Raw genomic sequence first — 16,787 nt, forward strand, 5'->3', positions numbered from 1 at the left:
TGACAGACTGTTCTGGATCTCTCCTCAGAGGTCAACACCAGACATGACAGAGGCCATCAGCTAGGCCTAATCTGAAACATGACACACTGGAACTGGTGAAGTTGAACAAGTTTAGTAATGAGGCCTCTCCATTTGCAAAGCTTCCTCATCCAAATGCCCTGCATGATGAATTGTTCCTGTTTTCTAATTATCTGGGGACATAAGTGCCATGGCAGCCCCATGGAGAGCTGATTTATACCATATCCTTTCTCTCATTATCACAAACACCATCAGTCAAGGTCCTTCCCAGCATCACTACTATCTGACGAAACAGAGCACCTGTGATAAAGCACCTAGCTGCTATGCAGCTTCGCTCCCTCTAACCAAAATAACTCTCCAAACTGTTAGGCACAGTACCATTGGATGCGGGAAGCACATAGTGGGGAAACCAAGTTGTGATTGAGAAGCATTACAGAGAACCCCCGTAACCTAACTAAGAGTGGGACTGCACTTGCACTTTGTTTACCGGAACGTTTGAAAGGAAACCGCAAGCTAAGCAATGTACTTGCGGTACCAGGTGACCAACGCTGAATATGACACGTTACACAACACACCAGTGGAGGCAAAAGGAGCAAATTGTTAGCATGTGACACCTAAAGGTGAAGTCCATGACCTTCTCTGTTATTAAAATGTTAAACCCTTAAAACAAAGCCATAAACCCCACTTAATCTACTGTGTCCATCGTAATTGTACGCACACACAGACACAAACAGAAAGAGAGAGACAGGGAGAGAGACTACAACACTCATGTAGTACACCAAAAACACCTGGATCCACACACACATCAACTACTGCACAGCCATAAAATAAAACCCACCAGCTGTTCATTAAAACTTGTGTTTAAGTAATTAGATTAATTAGGAATTTTTGGTTTTGTTTAACTGGCATATCCTTTCTCTAAGGGCCTTATATTTTTCCAGCTGTGAAACTTGGTTTACTGGCCTCTAGTTTCTTTTTATTCAGGTCAACTCTCAGTTCTTGTATCCATTGGCTAACTGTAGCCATTGGCTATTTTTTTAGGAAGGAACTAAAAAAGAAAAAGGTACAGTACTGGCTTCACAAGTTGCTGTGACCTTGGACAAATACCTTATGGTATCAGCCTATGTATTCTGTCTGAACAGAATATGCTGTAATAACGTTAAAATTAATGAAGGTGCTTAGAAGACACTTAATAACCACCACAAACATGAAACACAAACTTCAAAAATATGTTAAGACAGATGTAAAAGTTGGGCTCACCTGCTTGCTCTTGACTTAAAAATACTTTGAAGTATTCAGACAGAGCGGTGATATCACTGCACGTTGCAACCAGACTTGAGCTTTCACAGCCCTCTACCCCCACCTTGTGGCCACTTATCACATCCAGCTTGATCAGGCAAATATCTTCGAAAGGATTTTGAGGTATGTGCTCATTTTGATGTTCCAAAAACAAAATGTAGAATATGAACTACACAGCCAATACTACAAATTTGTGTTGCTTTACTTGTCTGATTGCTTTATCCCAGCAGTGAGAATAGTTTTGTCTTAGCCACATCAACATGCTTTAGAATATACACATCTTACACTTATATATATAACCACACTATAAAACAAAATGCATATAATACTTTATCAACTGTTTAAATAAAAACATTTATTAGCAGTCACAGGAGATACAAGAGACAATACAACACTTGTCTGAATAAAAATTATTATTTACAAGTTCTGCATTATATGAATCTGTTTAGCATAAGACAAATTCAGAGGAAAATGTACTTCCAATAAAGCTCAACAAATATTACAGACTAGGAAGTAACAGCATTTAACCACTTAACACTTAAACCACTCATAGTTCTAACTTGCAGTAGAAACACTGTCAGTGGCAGAGACTAGTGTGTAGATTATAGAAAGTTCAAAGCCAGCTTTCCATCTGGTGACAGAAGCAATATTATTCATAAGTAACCCCAGTGAGGTACAAAACATGAATGTAAAATGATCAACAGTATCCTTACCCACAGTACCAAAAAAGGTCAAAGAAAATGCTTGATCTGGGGGAAATAACTTACACAATTCTAGATTTTGACAGCATAAATTGCACAATTAGAAATGATTGTCCTCAATGATAAGAATGGATGCCTGGTTAATTGGCACCCCAATGCATAATCACAATGTCTTCTACTCAGATTAGGAATTACAACACAGACATACTTCCAAGACAAAGTTTAGAGATGACAAGTCACTTCTCCATACTGTACATCCTTACATACTGGCAAGTCATTATTAGAAATGCCTTCTCCAATCATTAAAACTTGCACATTCTATGATCATTTGACTGATCTTGCACAATGAAAGCAATATTCAGGAAGACAAACCAAAACATTCAAAAGGCACACACCAGTCATTAGGGACTTCATGACATTCTTCCGAGATACTCTGAAGCCGTTGTGGATTGCAGTGGTGATGGAACCGGCACCCCCCTAACTAGACCTTCTGTGCATTTTCCATTATTGAAACACAAATGTATCAAATAATGACTGGTCCAGAGAGAGAGATGGTGAAACCAGGTCAAAAGCATACCAAAGAGTTTACATACATCTAAATACCAACACATTGTTATCCATGCTCTATAAAAAAAAATCTAATTTGAAGGCACTTAAAAAAAGCTGAGGCATCAGGACTATGTCATTAATGAATAGCTTCTGGGCTACTGTACGACATATACGCGGGTAAGAATATGGTAGAAGTAGTGATATTGAGATTGTTTCATTTAATAACAGTCTTGTTTCAGGCATTGGAATTTGTCTATATTTGAAGCCTCAAATCCAAAAGGTAGGACAAAGACTTAGAGCACAACACATCTGAGCAGGCAGTAAGGAATGATGTGTAGATGTTTCACAACGTGAAGGTGTAGTTCACATTATGTCGTACAGCGAGATGGCGGTTGAAGTACTTATGGAAAGACTTTTATAGTGCATTGGCAACACTGAATTGGGAATAGGAAAAATAGAAAGGAAGGGCAGACAGATCAATGGAGAATGACGTAACCGAGGCAGCATGGAGGACTGACGACACTGACGTGAAGGCTGGAGCTAGACTGGGGACTTGGTTGGACTTTTAGCTCCTCCGAGACTTAGAGTGCTGGATTAGCCACTGGAGTGTGATATCTGAAGAGCAGAACATATATATTGAGGTATTAAAGTGTATTGCTTTTTTTTCCTGAAACAGAAATAGTGACATAGATTACTTGGATAGGAAACAGCTTTAAATTTCCTAACCTATGTTGTCTTGCTCTTTGCATGAGACTGAGTAACAACAGATCTCTCTGTCCTGAATGGAGGACAAGTTCCTGCAAAGACAGAAGAGTTAGTGCCTTAAAACCAATGCAAGTGGTCTGGTATAAATGAACCACAGAAGTTACATTTAAAATGACAGTGACATTTGTCAATGCCACATGCCTATGCAATAAAGGCACTTAATTTAATTTTTGGTTAATGTGATTGCCCTCGTGATCCACATAACTAAACAGTGAGCTTCTGTCTCCATTGTACAATGTTCTCATTAAAAATTAAAATCCAGAATTGTATTTCCATGTGAGGGAAAAAAATGAAGATATTACATTTGTTTTATAAGCTGCTTCTCATCAAGAGCGTTCGAAAGATCTCTTTTATTGCCCAAAACTAGAACCTGTGGAAAAAGAGAAAGCCAAAAAGAGAAGTTTATCATTGTGGTGACTTAGATCTCTCAGAACTATTTATACAAACTCCCAGTCAAAAATGTAAGAAAATATATCTAGACATTGAAGATATACCCAACACAGTTAATCTATAAGATTGGTATTACTGCTGTTTCTCTAGCATTAGGAAAACCATTTTACATGTTCTGCCATTCAGAATAAACTGGCATGTCCCACAGAAGTGTTGTCTTACTGGGATTCCTTGAAGTTGAGGTTTATCTAGTAGATTATGGAGTTCATTTTTTGAGGCTTCTATCTTTTCTGGGTCTGCAGCATCCACCATGTAACTGAAAATACAATCAGAACCAAATATCTTACTTACAATTTGCCCAACTGGAGGATGCTGATATTCATAAAAGTGTACCAAAAACAAGTCTTCAATTATTATTTTTCGAGGATCTGGTTTAACAGTCTGGAGTGTGCTTACACAATAGCATTGACTCCTCGACAGTATCGCTCCCACATGCTTCTGAACCGAGGCTGTCCACCAATGTCCCAAATCTAGACAGAGACAACACAGCAACACCAAGGTTATTGGGTTTCCTCACTAGAAATACTGTATATACTGGTTGTAGTGACAACATTTCGGGTTTACATTTCCGTTGTTCATTTTGCCACTTATTCATGTGTGCAGGATGAAAGGTTGTTCTGACTCATATCCGTGGCTAGCTTGCAATTTCCATCGTGGCTCTTAACCCTCGTGCTGCCTTCGGGTCACATGACCCAAAGGTTCATAACGAACCATCGTTGTGTTTACCCAATTTTACCCAATACAAAAACAAATTAAAATAATTTTCTTTTAACCTTTGCAATGTGGGGGGTCTGAGACAGCCCAACGGTTAAAAGAAAATGCTTCACTTTGTCTTTGTATGCGGTAAATCTGTCGCAATACGACGGTGGGTCACAATGACTGATGGGTCAGAATGACCCGAAGATAACACAAGGGTTAATCCACAGTTCCTACTCACAAGACCCAGATGACTGACTTTAGATGTCTTTTATTTTCTTCTTCTTCACCAAAGAACAGAATCTCCACGCTTGCAGTAGTTGTAAATATACACAATGTCAAACTAAACTAATAATTGCAAAACTTCAATATTCGCTGACGGATGATGGTCAAAAAGCTGTATGCTTCCCAGCTACCCACATGTCTCTCTGATCTAGTCACACATTCTCTAATCACTTACTCACATGTACAGCACAGGATCTACATTATCCAATAGCAATTCACCATCAACATTTACCATTAATTACAGACTTTACATCATTAACTGTCAGATGTTCACTCAGAATAAATTCTTAATTAAATTAAATATTGTAAATTAAATGTTCAAATGCGAATATTAACAAAGCATTTTCCTATGATTTGGCTCCTACACTGGTGTTGCTTCACTACATTACATTACATTTAGTCATTTAGCAGACGCTCTTATCCAGAGCGACTTACAGTAAGTACAGGGACATTCTCCCCGAAGCAAGTAGGGTGAAGTGCCTTGCCCAAGGACACAACGTCATTTGGCACGGCTGGGAATCGAACTGGCAACCTTCAGGTTACTAGCCCGACTCCCTCACCGCTCAGCCACCTGACTCCACTATTCTAAAGCATAGAAGTATATGTCTATGAGTACAAGAGATTGTGTGTCCAATGCCTACCTTTATTGTCACGTTGCCTTTGGCAACCTTCCGCATGTTGAAACCAACGGTGGGAATCATGTCTTCATTGAACTGGCCTGACTAAGAAATAAAAGCAGGATAATGTATGTAAATGCTCTCTATAAATGCCATGTGTGTTACATGTACAGTATAATATATGGATGCACACAAACCCATTAAAAGTAAGTATAGGCCAGCTGATGTGATGGCTCAGATAGGACCAACAAATACTTTATTCATAGTACAATGCAGGTCACATAAAAATATATTAGGTTACTAATTTAGTATTTCACAACTTTTAAGGCCTTCCAATTACTTTAAATTTACATTTAAAGGGAAGCTTTGTTCGAACACATTTCACCTGACCAAACCTACCTTAGCTAGCTACAAAACTGTTGACTCACTACTGAAATCAATTCAGGGCTGCTCTTCAACACAATCTACATTTTAATTGCTGTTAAGTCATTCACGGGATTGACAAAGTAATCACATACTGGGTATCTTGACAGACTTAAGACTACTATTATGAGCAAACCTGCATAATTAGGCCACTAATGCTATTTCATGCTATACTGTCTAAAATGGTCAGAAGCAGTTTATTTGGTTGTTCAAATCTTTATTGCCAAATGGCTATGAACTTTCAGACATCTTTCCAAGTATGATAATTACATGTATGACGTAATGTAGCTAATTAACTGATTTGTCACCACAAGTAACTCCCATCTGGGCAAGGAAGATGGAAGCACACAAAATACCGGTTAGCTAACACTTTGTTAGTGAATGTGCCAATTATATTTCTTTAATATTTATGAAAGCAGTGTGTTGCCTGTGTGACTGCAAACATGAACTAAAATCCAGACAAGTTGAAGACTTGCCAATGTTAGCTGTCTAGCAAGCTAGGTTGACGTTTACTAGCTACACTAATGTAGCTGACTTACTTACCGCTATCACGTTAACGAATGTGGTTTTTCCAGAATATTGTAGTCCTACTAATGTAAGTTCCATCTCCTCTTTCCAAAAAAGAGATTTGAACCATTCCAAAAGCCGATTAACAAACGCTAACATCTTGGGCGACACTGAAGTCAAGCTCAGTTGCTGCTTGTATCACAGTAGTGGGTTGTTGGTGTACTCCTGAGCTCAGCTCCCCTCTCTTGCCTTGAAGTCCACCCGTGTGCACAGGAAGTACTTACGGATTGCCATTCCAGTCACATGACCGTGGAGCCCAAAACACACATAAAGCTACAGAAGGATCAACAATGGTTATATTGTTTCCCTCCCAAAATGTAGGTTGATATTAATTATCATAGCACATAAATCATTCATTATCATTGATCATAGCATCAATAGACCCAAATAAACTACACATAATATCACATCAAGTCAGTTTATGCGGTTGAAGAAGTCTGTCACACAGGTAAGCAGATGATTTTAATTAACATTTATGAATGGCTCACATGTCTGTAAATCTCCCTTTACATCACATACCAATGTGTATTATCAGAGCCACCAACACATCAGCTTTATGCATCAGTATGATGTACACTACAGTACTAACAAGATGAGAACCACCTGGAAGGTCAAGCAATTTAATCAGTCTTGTGGCAACCCTAAAAATGAACATTACAGTGTGAGAGAGATTCAATTGATAGTTATATTCTTAGTGATTCATTCATCAAGTACCCATAACACACCAAGATACAATGACAGTGATATACAAATTTGCAGAAGTTTCATTACCTGTGGTCTAATAACTGACGTGTAGTTATCAGGGAAGGCTGCACTCATTGTTGTTGTATATACTGTAATTCTGTGAAACGTGCACAATATGTCACACACATGATTTTCTAGAAACATGTATAGTGCTATAAGACCTGTACATGTATACAATGGTTGAATGCCATTCTATTACGCATTTCCCTACTAACTCATTTGAAAAGGCACATGCCTATTGACATAATTGCTGTGTATTGGCTCAGTGAAGTGAAAGCAGAATTTCTTCCGCAAGATCCCTAACTCAGCAAGACAGACAGATGTGATTATCTATTCGAGAAAGGGGGACAAATACTAAAAGACAGTTATGGTATATTATCCAAACTTCCTTCTTACCCATTACATACTGGATACACAGACAAAACCTGTAAAAACAAATAATTTAAGATTATTTTAAAACAATGGATATATATCTATATATATTTCTTATATACTGATCCTTATATATCATCTTGTCATACCTGAAAAAGTGTGTCTATGTTGATATTTTCTTGACCCGTGGCATTTAATGCCTTATTGGCAATATCTCTGGAAAAATGAGGGTTAGTTGTATTCATTTTAATCAGTTTTAGCCAAATACAGTGCATGTGGATCCCTTGCAGTATATTTACAGCTGCTTCAAGTACCATGTTAAAGTACTTTCTTAGGCTGAAGTTACTTGAGTTACCTGAGTTTGATTAACTTACCTTCGATGATCCCTTGAGGGGGGTGGAAGCCAGTGGTCAAAGTTGGTTTCCACTCTGTACCATCTACAGTAGGACATTACATACTTAAGTATCCAATATTATTAGCCAGTAAATATTGGAATCTCAGTATAGATAACATGAGCAAACACACCCCTTCGACAGAAAGAATAAATCAATTACACATCAATACATCAGGTACTAAACAGGAAAGATATCTCATCCAAGGCGTACCGTCCATTTAAAGGATCCAAAGGCCAAATATCAGCTGGGCCTTGCCTGTCCCTGGTGATGACCACCCCTTCACCACCCCGAACACCAGCAACTATGTAGTAAACACCCGTGATAATAGGGATTTTGGACATTCGCATGACTGCATCCTGAAAGTCTGTTGCTTCCTCCAATGTCTAAGGCAGATAATATGGTTAGGTCATGGATTTATTTTAGTATACATTGTGGATAGTAAAACAGTCCAGACAACCCTGTGATACCCACCTCTCTTACCAACCAGCTGACTGGAGATCTTTTTAACAGGAAAGCAGAAACTATGTTCTTCCACCACTCCCACCAATGCTCCTTACCTGATGTTGGAACACACAATGATGCAATGACATACATCAATTAATTACTGACACACTAAGTAGTCCACAGGAACTGTACTTATAGTCTCCTTACCGCGCTGGTCTCCAGAGACTGTGAACTTGTTAGGACTTTGTCCAGTCCACAGACCAACATAACCCGCAAAAGAGGTTCCTCGGTAAGCCACCTAAAGATGCATACAAAAAGCACTTGTAATGTACCACTCATTAACCCTTATTATATCAAATCACTAATCTTATTGAATTATACTGTGCTGAATGGATCTACTATATTGCTGTTTCTCTTTATATAATGCCACCTGTAAATCAATGAATATTTAGATTTTTCTCGTTGAAATCTCGACCTATGCTTGTTCTCGTTTTTAAAAGTGTTGCTTTTTGTCCACAGATGTGATGGTTGTGCTGTGTAACATACCTCTCCATTCTTTAGAAAGATAATGTTAATGGTTAGATTCCTGAGAACATCATGTGGGTAATCAAGATTCCTGCCATGGTACACATGACCACTTGTGTCCTGAGCCACAATACTAGTGCAGAATCTAGAACAAGTCCAACACAAAATGAACATACCAAAACATGTAATTGACAGTTATTTGAGTTGTCCAGATGATTAGGATTCAAAGTAAACAATTAAGGTTTTAGTATATTATAAATAAAATAATATAAAATATGATTGTATTCTAACAAATTCATATATATAAAAATGGAGGGGGGGGGGGGGTTGAATTGTGTACATACGCAGATATTTCATAAGCAAAGTTGAGAATTATGATATCTGAAAGGGTTGCTCCGAAGTGTGATGCCATTCCACGGATCTCTCCGGCGTATGGTGAAGGAATGTACTTGTCCAAAGCCACCACAACTGGAGCCAACGCTTGATGCACCCATTTTGGAACAGTAGAACTGTAAAAAAAATACAAAGTCCAATCATTTCTAGGCCAACACGCTGAGTATATGTACTGTACATGTAATCAGAAATGCACAGAGCAGTATTAGGTAAACACATTTTTGAAGAAAGAAAATCAGTCATAGGCTATCTCTTAAGGTGCTTTTTAACTTTGTTCACGTCATGTAATCATTCTTATCATGCTATAATATAGAAAACAATTTTTTTACATTAATTACATCGCTTCAATAATTAATCATGAAGAAGTTAGAGCGAAAACTCAATCAGTACTTTCAGGAGTATAACAACCTGACATAACTAACATTAAGTGGAGCCAAAACTGAGAGTGAAACTGACACTTACTCAATAACCTCAGCAGCTGCTTTATTCAGTTCGGTCACGTCAAACACTTTCAATAGTGGCGCCCATCGCACTTCTGGGGGGTCATCCAAGCTAATGTTGACCACAGGTGGATAAAAGCATGAGGTACTTAACACTAGACTGAGGAGAAGCAGTGCACTAAACATCATTCCTACCGTCACTGCAAGAGTCAGACACGGGGTAGCCTATAACAGTAATCATTTAACTTCCCTTTACGCAGCAACTTCCGTTGTTTTTGTGAAGGTAAAAAAAAGAAAAAGAAAACAGATCAGCTGATCAAGTCCGACCCAATTCTCTTGATCCATTTGCGTCCCAAACAAACTGTTATGCTACTTTATCAATTGATAGGTTGTTTTTAAATACGTTTTTGCTGCTCTTCTTTATAGACTATAATATATTTTCGGATGTAAAGAGGGAGGCGAACGTTGCAAAAAGGAACTGGGAAAGGGTGCATTGCACAAGACATTCAGTGTAGGAATGTTTTCGTTGAACTGAAATTGTCCCCTCAATATATCAGCTAGATATATCTACCAATATATGAACTTTACAAAATGAATTACTTTGAAACGACCGTCGCTATTTATTGTGTCTGTCTGCAATGCAACACTCTTCAGTCGATAAACAAAATGTATTTGTTGACTATATTTACACTGTTGACTGTGTTACAATGTTTCGAAGCTAACGAAAACAATGTGTCTAATTTACATTTAGTCATTTAGCAGACGCTCTTATCCAGAGCGAGTTACAGTAAGTACAGGGACATTCCCCCGAGGCAAGTAGGGTGAAGTGCCTTCCCCCCGGTCATGCCAACGTCAGTTGGCATGACCGGGAATCGAACAGGCAACCTTCGGATTACTAGCCGATTCCCTCACCGCTCAGCCACCTGACTCCCTTTAATTGTGTTCAAGCACTGACAACTATGATGGGGTCTTTAGAAATCCACCCATTGAAACCCCACATACCAGGCAGCCATCAAAACTGTAAAGAAAATGACCAGCCAATGGGTTATATCACAGCAGACACAATATTTAGCCTGACTAGCTGTTTTAACTGGGTGATTTACTCAAGTTGGAAAAACACTTCTGAGTGGAATGATTGATGCCTAAATTCAAGACAGTGAGTCAATCAGAGTTGCGCAGACTATTTAACAATCCAGCTTTCTGGTTAATCACAAAATCACTCATTTTGTACAAGTTCAGATGGGTTCCTGTTGATGTTGTCTTCTTTGGTCAGGTATTTAGGTTGTATTTATCCAGGGACAATTTGCTTCTGGTGATCCCTATTTTCCCATTTGAAGCTATGAGGAGGCTTCTTCAAATGGACATGAGCCAGGAAGATTCAGAAGAGACTAAACCATGCAACTGCCATCATGCTGTAACATATGGAAAGGATGCTTTAGAGAGGGCGTGACTCTAGGGAGGAAAGCCCACAACTCTTTAACATGGCCTCCTCCTGCCCTGCTTTACTTCACCTCTTTAAAATGGCCTTGACCCTTGTCCTGCTCTTCAACCTCAAGACAACCATGGTCCCCTGTTCTGCAATGCTCCACCTCCTCAGGGCAGCCATGGTCCTTCGCTCTATCACCTTGGTAGAGTTAGTAGGTGATGATTTTAAATTACAGTGGGGACTTAACGTAAGATAAAGTGTTAAAAAAAATGGAGACAATCTATTTGACCAACTAAACAATAATTTTCCCACAAGGTGGCGCTCACATGTCATAAACTTTGAACATTTCTAGGGACAATTACACTTCAATTTAAATATTAATGGTCGGTAAATCAGAACGGATTGAAAAGTAAAAATTGAAAACAAAATATATATTATTTTTTTTCTTTCTTTAAAATCATTTGGTTGTCTACAATATAAAATTCTACTCAACATCCATCCACTGTGGTGCACTATATGAAACGGAAATGCTTTCTGCTGCTTAAAGTGGTTAAATAGTGAACCTACTGCATTCACTTGTGATATACTGTATGTTAGCAGTATATGTTGAAACGTGAAGAGGCCTATACAAGCTATATCTATAAACAATCCCCAAAATAGAAAATTCAAAAATAAATCTGTGCAAAAAGTAATGTCTAAAAACTACATTTAAATCATTTAGACAAATGCAGGCCAAGAAGGACGATTACAAAAGCATACAATCTATGTAATAAGTTGATGTATGGTACAAATAATATTAAATTATAAATATGTGTATAAAAATATGATCTGGATGTCTGTAAAACGACTGCAATACGATGCAACATGTTTAAAGTTTTTTTTCCAGGACTCAAATTCAAAGCATGTGTCAAATGTGTGTTTTAAAAAATGATTTACTGTCTTGAAATCCCAGACACCCTCTTCATTTAGGGGCCACTGCTGCTTTATGGGTTGTGTAAGCGTTGACGTAATGACGTGTTGTTATGAGGACAAGTCAGGTGTCCTGGCCTTGGCACATCATTTGCTAAAGCTGTATAGCACAAAAAAACAAGCACATCATTTCCAATGGAAAAAACAACTTTTACAACTGTGAATGTATCAATACTTTATTGACAAAATATGTACAACAAGCAACCTTCTGTTAGGTCCCACAATAAAAATCCCAAGTACCTCGTCCTATATAAAACTACTTTGTTTCAAACATTACATTCACTTTCCTTGCTTTGCCATCAATAATTATTACAAATACATACATTTAAACATCTGTCATCATTGTTTCTGCTTTAAACTAGTAAAGGCAACAGGATGAACTACGATCAGGCTTAATTTGAACAGAAATGATTAAAAAGCATGATGCACATCAGGTCTAGCACACTCCTATGTACACGTTCTCTTGGCATACAGCAAAGGACCATCTAAAACTCCCTCTTGTTGCAATGCAAATACACTCAGTGGGTCATGTATCAAAAATAAAGATGTACAAGTCGTAAACAAAATAATTACAAGTCACAGGAACTCAAAAGTACTTGCTCAACACGGAAACAAGTCACAAACTCAAATCTATTGAGGTGACACCACCCTGACTGCTAAAACAAGATTTGTGGAGTCTATTAAGCTGCCAGGTTGGTAGGTAAAGGAGTAATGGATTTTATGTCAACTCTGGTCAACGTAAACCGGACACTTATTTGGTTGCATACTAGTCTAAAGGACAGTCTCTTGCAGATTTAGGAGCTACAGATGCAGAAAATATAGGTCTTTTTAGTCACAGGTCTACAGCAACAGCAACTTAAGCAGCATCTAAAGGGTTTCATTTAGTCTTTACATTCATTACAGACAGGTGTGTGTGCAAATGGCAGGTCCTAATGGTGGCTTTCTGTGCCTCACATTCTGTGTTGATCTCTGACATTCAGCACACAAAAGCCCTCCCCAGTTAAATTCCACCCTCAATCACTGATATCCAGTATGTATATATATATATATATATATATATAAAAAAAAAAAAAAAAACTTTTTTACAAGTATTGACCAATTTGACCGAACAGTGTTTCAGAACTGTGCGATAGGTCATCTGTGACCTTCCATACGGACAGGACGAAAGGGTTGACATGTTCTCCTCACAATGTACTCTCAGTGTATGTGAGCTGACAATGGAGGATGGTGAACACTGGGTTTTTGTGTGTGAGTAGCCGTATCTTCTCACAGGGAGAACGCGGCTGTGGGAACTCAAGAGCTGCCGAGGAAGGAAATATGCTGCTGCTCTTCTCTTCTGCTCTTCTCTCAACACCAAACATTTACAGGTCAGGGTGTGAACACTAATGTTCCTCACTCTTTGGTTTCCAGGTTCAAAGGCGGGACTTGCTTTAAAGCTTGGAGAAGGGCTGGTGAGTCCATGGGGGTCTGGTGGGGAACTGGTGAGCTTTCCCTTGAAGATACAAACAAGGATTGGGGTAGCTTTTCCGGAGACATGCTGGCAGCGGATCTACTCATACCTGGGTACATGATAGACATACCCCCAGGGTACCAGCACTTCTCCAGAATGGGCAGGTAAGCTGCAGCAGCCGCAGCTGAAGGGGGTAGGAGGTAGAAGGGCATGCAGACTTGGGGTTGGTGGGGGGAGAAGTTCATGTATTTGCCATGGTTACCAGCCCCATGCCCAGAGAAGGACTCATCCTCTGAGGAGTCTGATCTTAACCTTTTGGCCTGGGGTTCATCACCCTCCTGCTTGATGGCACCTGCCATCCTGTCTGCAAGACCGTACTTGAGCTCCGCCTCTTTGCTATAGTAACTGGCGTGCTGGGCTTTGGGGTCCCGCTTCTCATGCTCCCCTCCATAGCCACTGTCAGTGTCTGTGTCACTGCCACTCTGCTCCCCAGTGCCGTGGGGGTAAGTCCTTTGAATGACTGGCACACAGTTCCTGGCATGACCCTCAGAGGCCTTAGGGGGTGGCCCAGTAGGCTTCTCCAACTTCTCCGAAAGGTTGTGGGCAGGCTCCTCGACACGTGGGTTGGCTGGACACTGCAGCACTTCGGATGCTACCTTGTGGATGTGGCTGATCATATGGGAGGGGGTCAGGTCTCTGTTGCTCTCCTGTGTGGCAAGATACTGAAGGACCTCCTTGGCACATACATGAAAGCCTGTGCGGAACATCTCCTCACTGCTCTCTGAGCTAACACTGCTCTGGTCGTCTGCAATGATACAAAGGAGATTGTGTTCAGTTAAACTGTGGCTATTATTGGATTTATTTACACTATAATAATAATTTGAATTTATGGCTGTTATGGCTTAGTCTACTGATAATAAACATGCAATACAATACAATGACAGGGGTGGTTCTGTGTGCATAAAAACGTGAAAATCATAGTATGAAACTCACTAATTTGCATGCCATTCTGCAATGCGATGATTTTCTGTTGCTGCTGTTCCAGAAGACTGCCCAGAGTCTTAACATGCTTGAGGGTGAGTTCCAACACCACGGCTTTCTCCAAATGCCCCAGAGTCTAAAACAGGAAGACCTCTGATAAGCATGTTGATCTTTATTATGTAACATGTGCAGCAGCTGAACAGGGGACAAGCCTCATGGCACGCCAAGAAAACCAGACCAACAACATACACCAACAATTAAATAAAATGCCTACTGTATAACAGTTTGAATAAAATCTGAAAATATAACAGGTCCGAAAAGTTTTTTATTTGTATTTATTTTTTTTAGAAGTAAGACATTGTTAATTTAACAAACTTTACCAGCCATATGTATGGTTGGCTGTTAAACAAACTAACAAGCAGGTGGCGCGTAAGACCCTTTCAATATTACTGTACCATATTTTATATTACACATAAATACTCACTGTGAGTTTCAGATGTTCAGGCAATAAATCCTTCAACTGGGCGATGCATTCGTTGATTCTGTCGCGTCTTTTCTTTTCGATTAGCCGGTGAGGTAACTTGTAAGTCTCCTGAGGGATAAATAAACATATTAGTGTGTAATAAACGACACCACCAAAAACATTTTTAAATGAAAAAAACAATTCTTTAAACTTGTAATGATGTATCCAAGGGACCATTTAATAATGATGGAAAAAATAATTTAAAAAATACACCGTACCTTACTGTCATCTCGGCGCTTTATGCCCCTTCTGGATTTGAACATGTACATAGAGAAATCCACTCTGTAGATAAAGTAAAAAATGTAGATAAGATAAAATGAAACATTTCGCCATGCAGAAGTAATAACACGTTTTTCTCTAAAGCCATACAATGTTTTTATTTATTGCTTATGTCAACTTACCCTTGGTTGTCAGCTATGTCAAAAGACGGGTGTTTTGCCATACAAGGAGGAGGTTGCGCACTTGTAATCCTCTCCATTCAGCCTCTTTTTGAATTCAGAAAGAAATTCCGTGAAATGCAATCTTGAAAATAGGTTTCTATTTGTATATAGTTGTGCGGAAATATTCAGCTGCAGTTGTCCTCTGAATATAGATTTCTTTCATAAATGTTCTTGCTTTCTTTTTTCTTTCGGTAGGCTATGTTATTCTCTCAGTCCAGTCGAATATAGTAGGCTGTTATTCTCTCAGTCCAGTCGAATAGTGTTGTCAGCAAGCGATCCAAGAACTGCAGTGGGTTGGTAGCTCCACTGCCGAGTAAATGTGTGTGAGAGGGGTGGAATTGTCTACGTGTTAAATAAACCCTGTGACTACAGACACGTCTCTCAGTTGGAGACTGACCTACCTCCGTCACTTGAGCCTCACGTGTTGAACGGTGCTTCCAACCCGAGTACAACCCATTTTCTGTGTGGCTGAGGAGGATCTGCACGAGAATGGCCCTCCCTCTCTAACGGATTGTGTCCCGTGTACCACCATGCTCCAGCTACAAGCACTTAAAAGAACTCTAGCCGGAACGTGCACGTCCACCATGTTTACGAGTCAGAAAATAGAGCTGGATTACTATTCACATGTTGCATGATAGTTTCTTGACACAAAAATACGACCTCTTCGAGGCGCTTCCATACACTATCACGATCTGATATTATAGTAGTCAACTTATCTATTAGGCCTACAGGATAACACAATAACAACATCAACAATAATATACATACTTAAAATAATATTATAATAATAATGCAATACCTATGCTGGAATGTAATAATTTGCAATCTAATCATAAAAATGAATTACAGTCTTTTGTGAGTGAACCTGAAATGATTAGGCTAAGTTTAGAGTGAAGCTATGACAGTAAATTAGGCTACTTAATAATAATTTATTTTAATTTTAAGACAGACAGTGAGACGCATAAAACATGAAATGATCCTCAAGAACACATAACTTTTTCAATCGCACGTATGAAGCTCGACAAAACGGGCTTTATTGTTTTAGTAATTAGGCCTAATAGCGCTCTTTTTCCACTCTGTGTGGAGTGCTCACTCACATGTGTTAAGGGCTCAAAATGGACAACGTTATTTCATACCGAGCCCGCATTTGCCGTAACACGTGCACCTGCAAGGGATGAGTCTGTTGATGTAGCAGATCGGTTCGTTGTTGTCGGTTGCACTTAGCTGTCACGTTGATCCCCTCATGGCAGCGAGAACCAAGGAGCACATCCCTGCCACTGACGTCATCAACTCCACTTGTACAGTGTCTGGACAC

General features: G+C 39.2%; 3 protein-coding genes across 3 annotated transcripts; all 3 read right to left on the reverse strand.

The window, feature by feature from the left end:
- Positions 1–1,634: 1,634 nt before the first annotated feature.
- Positions 1,635–6,615, reverse strand: LOC134022046 (ADP-ribosylation factor-like protein 8B-A). Its single transcript, XM_062463225.1, has 7 exons — positions 6,347–6,615; positions 5,405–5,485; positions 4,179–4,252; positions 3,945–4,038; positions 3,635–3,702; positions 3,294–3,364; positions 1,635–3,182 (listed from the first exon to the last, which is right to left on the reverse strand). Exons 1-7 carry the CDS (start codon positions 6,467–6,469, stop codon positions 3,133–3,135), a joined length of 561 nt encoding a protein of 186 aa, XP_062319209.1. The 5' UTR covers positions 6,470–6,615; the 3' UTR covers positions 1,635–3,132.
- Positions 6,616–6,819: 204 nt separating this feature from the next.
- On the reverse strand, positions 6,820–9,926 carry LOC134022039 (N-acylethanolamine-hydrolyzing acid amidase-like). Its single transcript, XM_062463212.1, has 11 exons — positions 9,706–9,926; positions 9,195–9,359; positions 8,872–8,995; positions 8,533–8,623; positions 8,353–8,438; positions 8,092–8,264; positions 7,861–7,923; positions 7,636–7,702; positions 7,511–7,539; positions 7,142–7,211; positions 6,820–7,011 (listed from the first exon to the last, which is right to left on the reverse strand). The coding sequence occupies exons 1-11, from the start codon at positions 9,870–9,872 to the stop codon at positions 6,991–6,993; spliced, it is 1,056 nt and encodes a 351-aa protein (XP_062319196.1). The 5' UTR covers positions 9,873–9,926; the 3' UTR covers positions 6,820–6,990.
- Positions 9,927–12,238: 2,312 nt separating this feature from the next.
- Positions 12,239–15,886, reverse strand: bhlhe40 (basic helix-loop-helix family, member e40). Its single transcript, XM_062463331.1, has 5 exons — positions 15,434–15,886; positions 15,251–15,314; positions 14,994–15,101; positions 14,522–14,645; positions 12,239–14,333 (listed from the first exon to the last, which is right to left on the reverse strand). Exons 1-5 carry the CDS (start codon positions 15,508–15,510, stop codon positions 13,471–13,473), a joined length of 1,236 nt encoding a protein of 411 aa, XP_062319315.1. The 5' UTR covers positions 15,511–15,886; the 3' UTR covers positions 12,239–13,470.
- Between the last annotated feature and the right edge of the window lie 901 nt (positions 15,887–16,787).

Source organism: Osmerus eperlanus, chromosome 1 (assembly GCF_963692335.1).
Source record: "Osmerus eperlanus chromosome 1, fOsmEpe2.1, whole genome shotgun sequence".
In the NCBI taxonomy this organism is placed as follows: Eukaryota; Metazoa; Chordata; class Actinopteri; order Osmeriformes; family Osmeridae; genus Osmerus; species Osmerus eperlanus.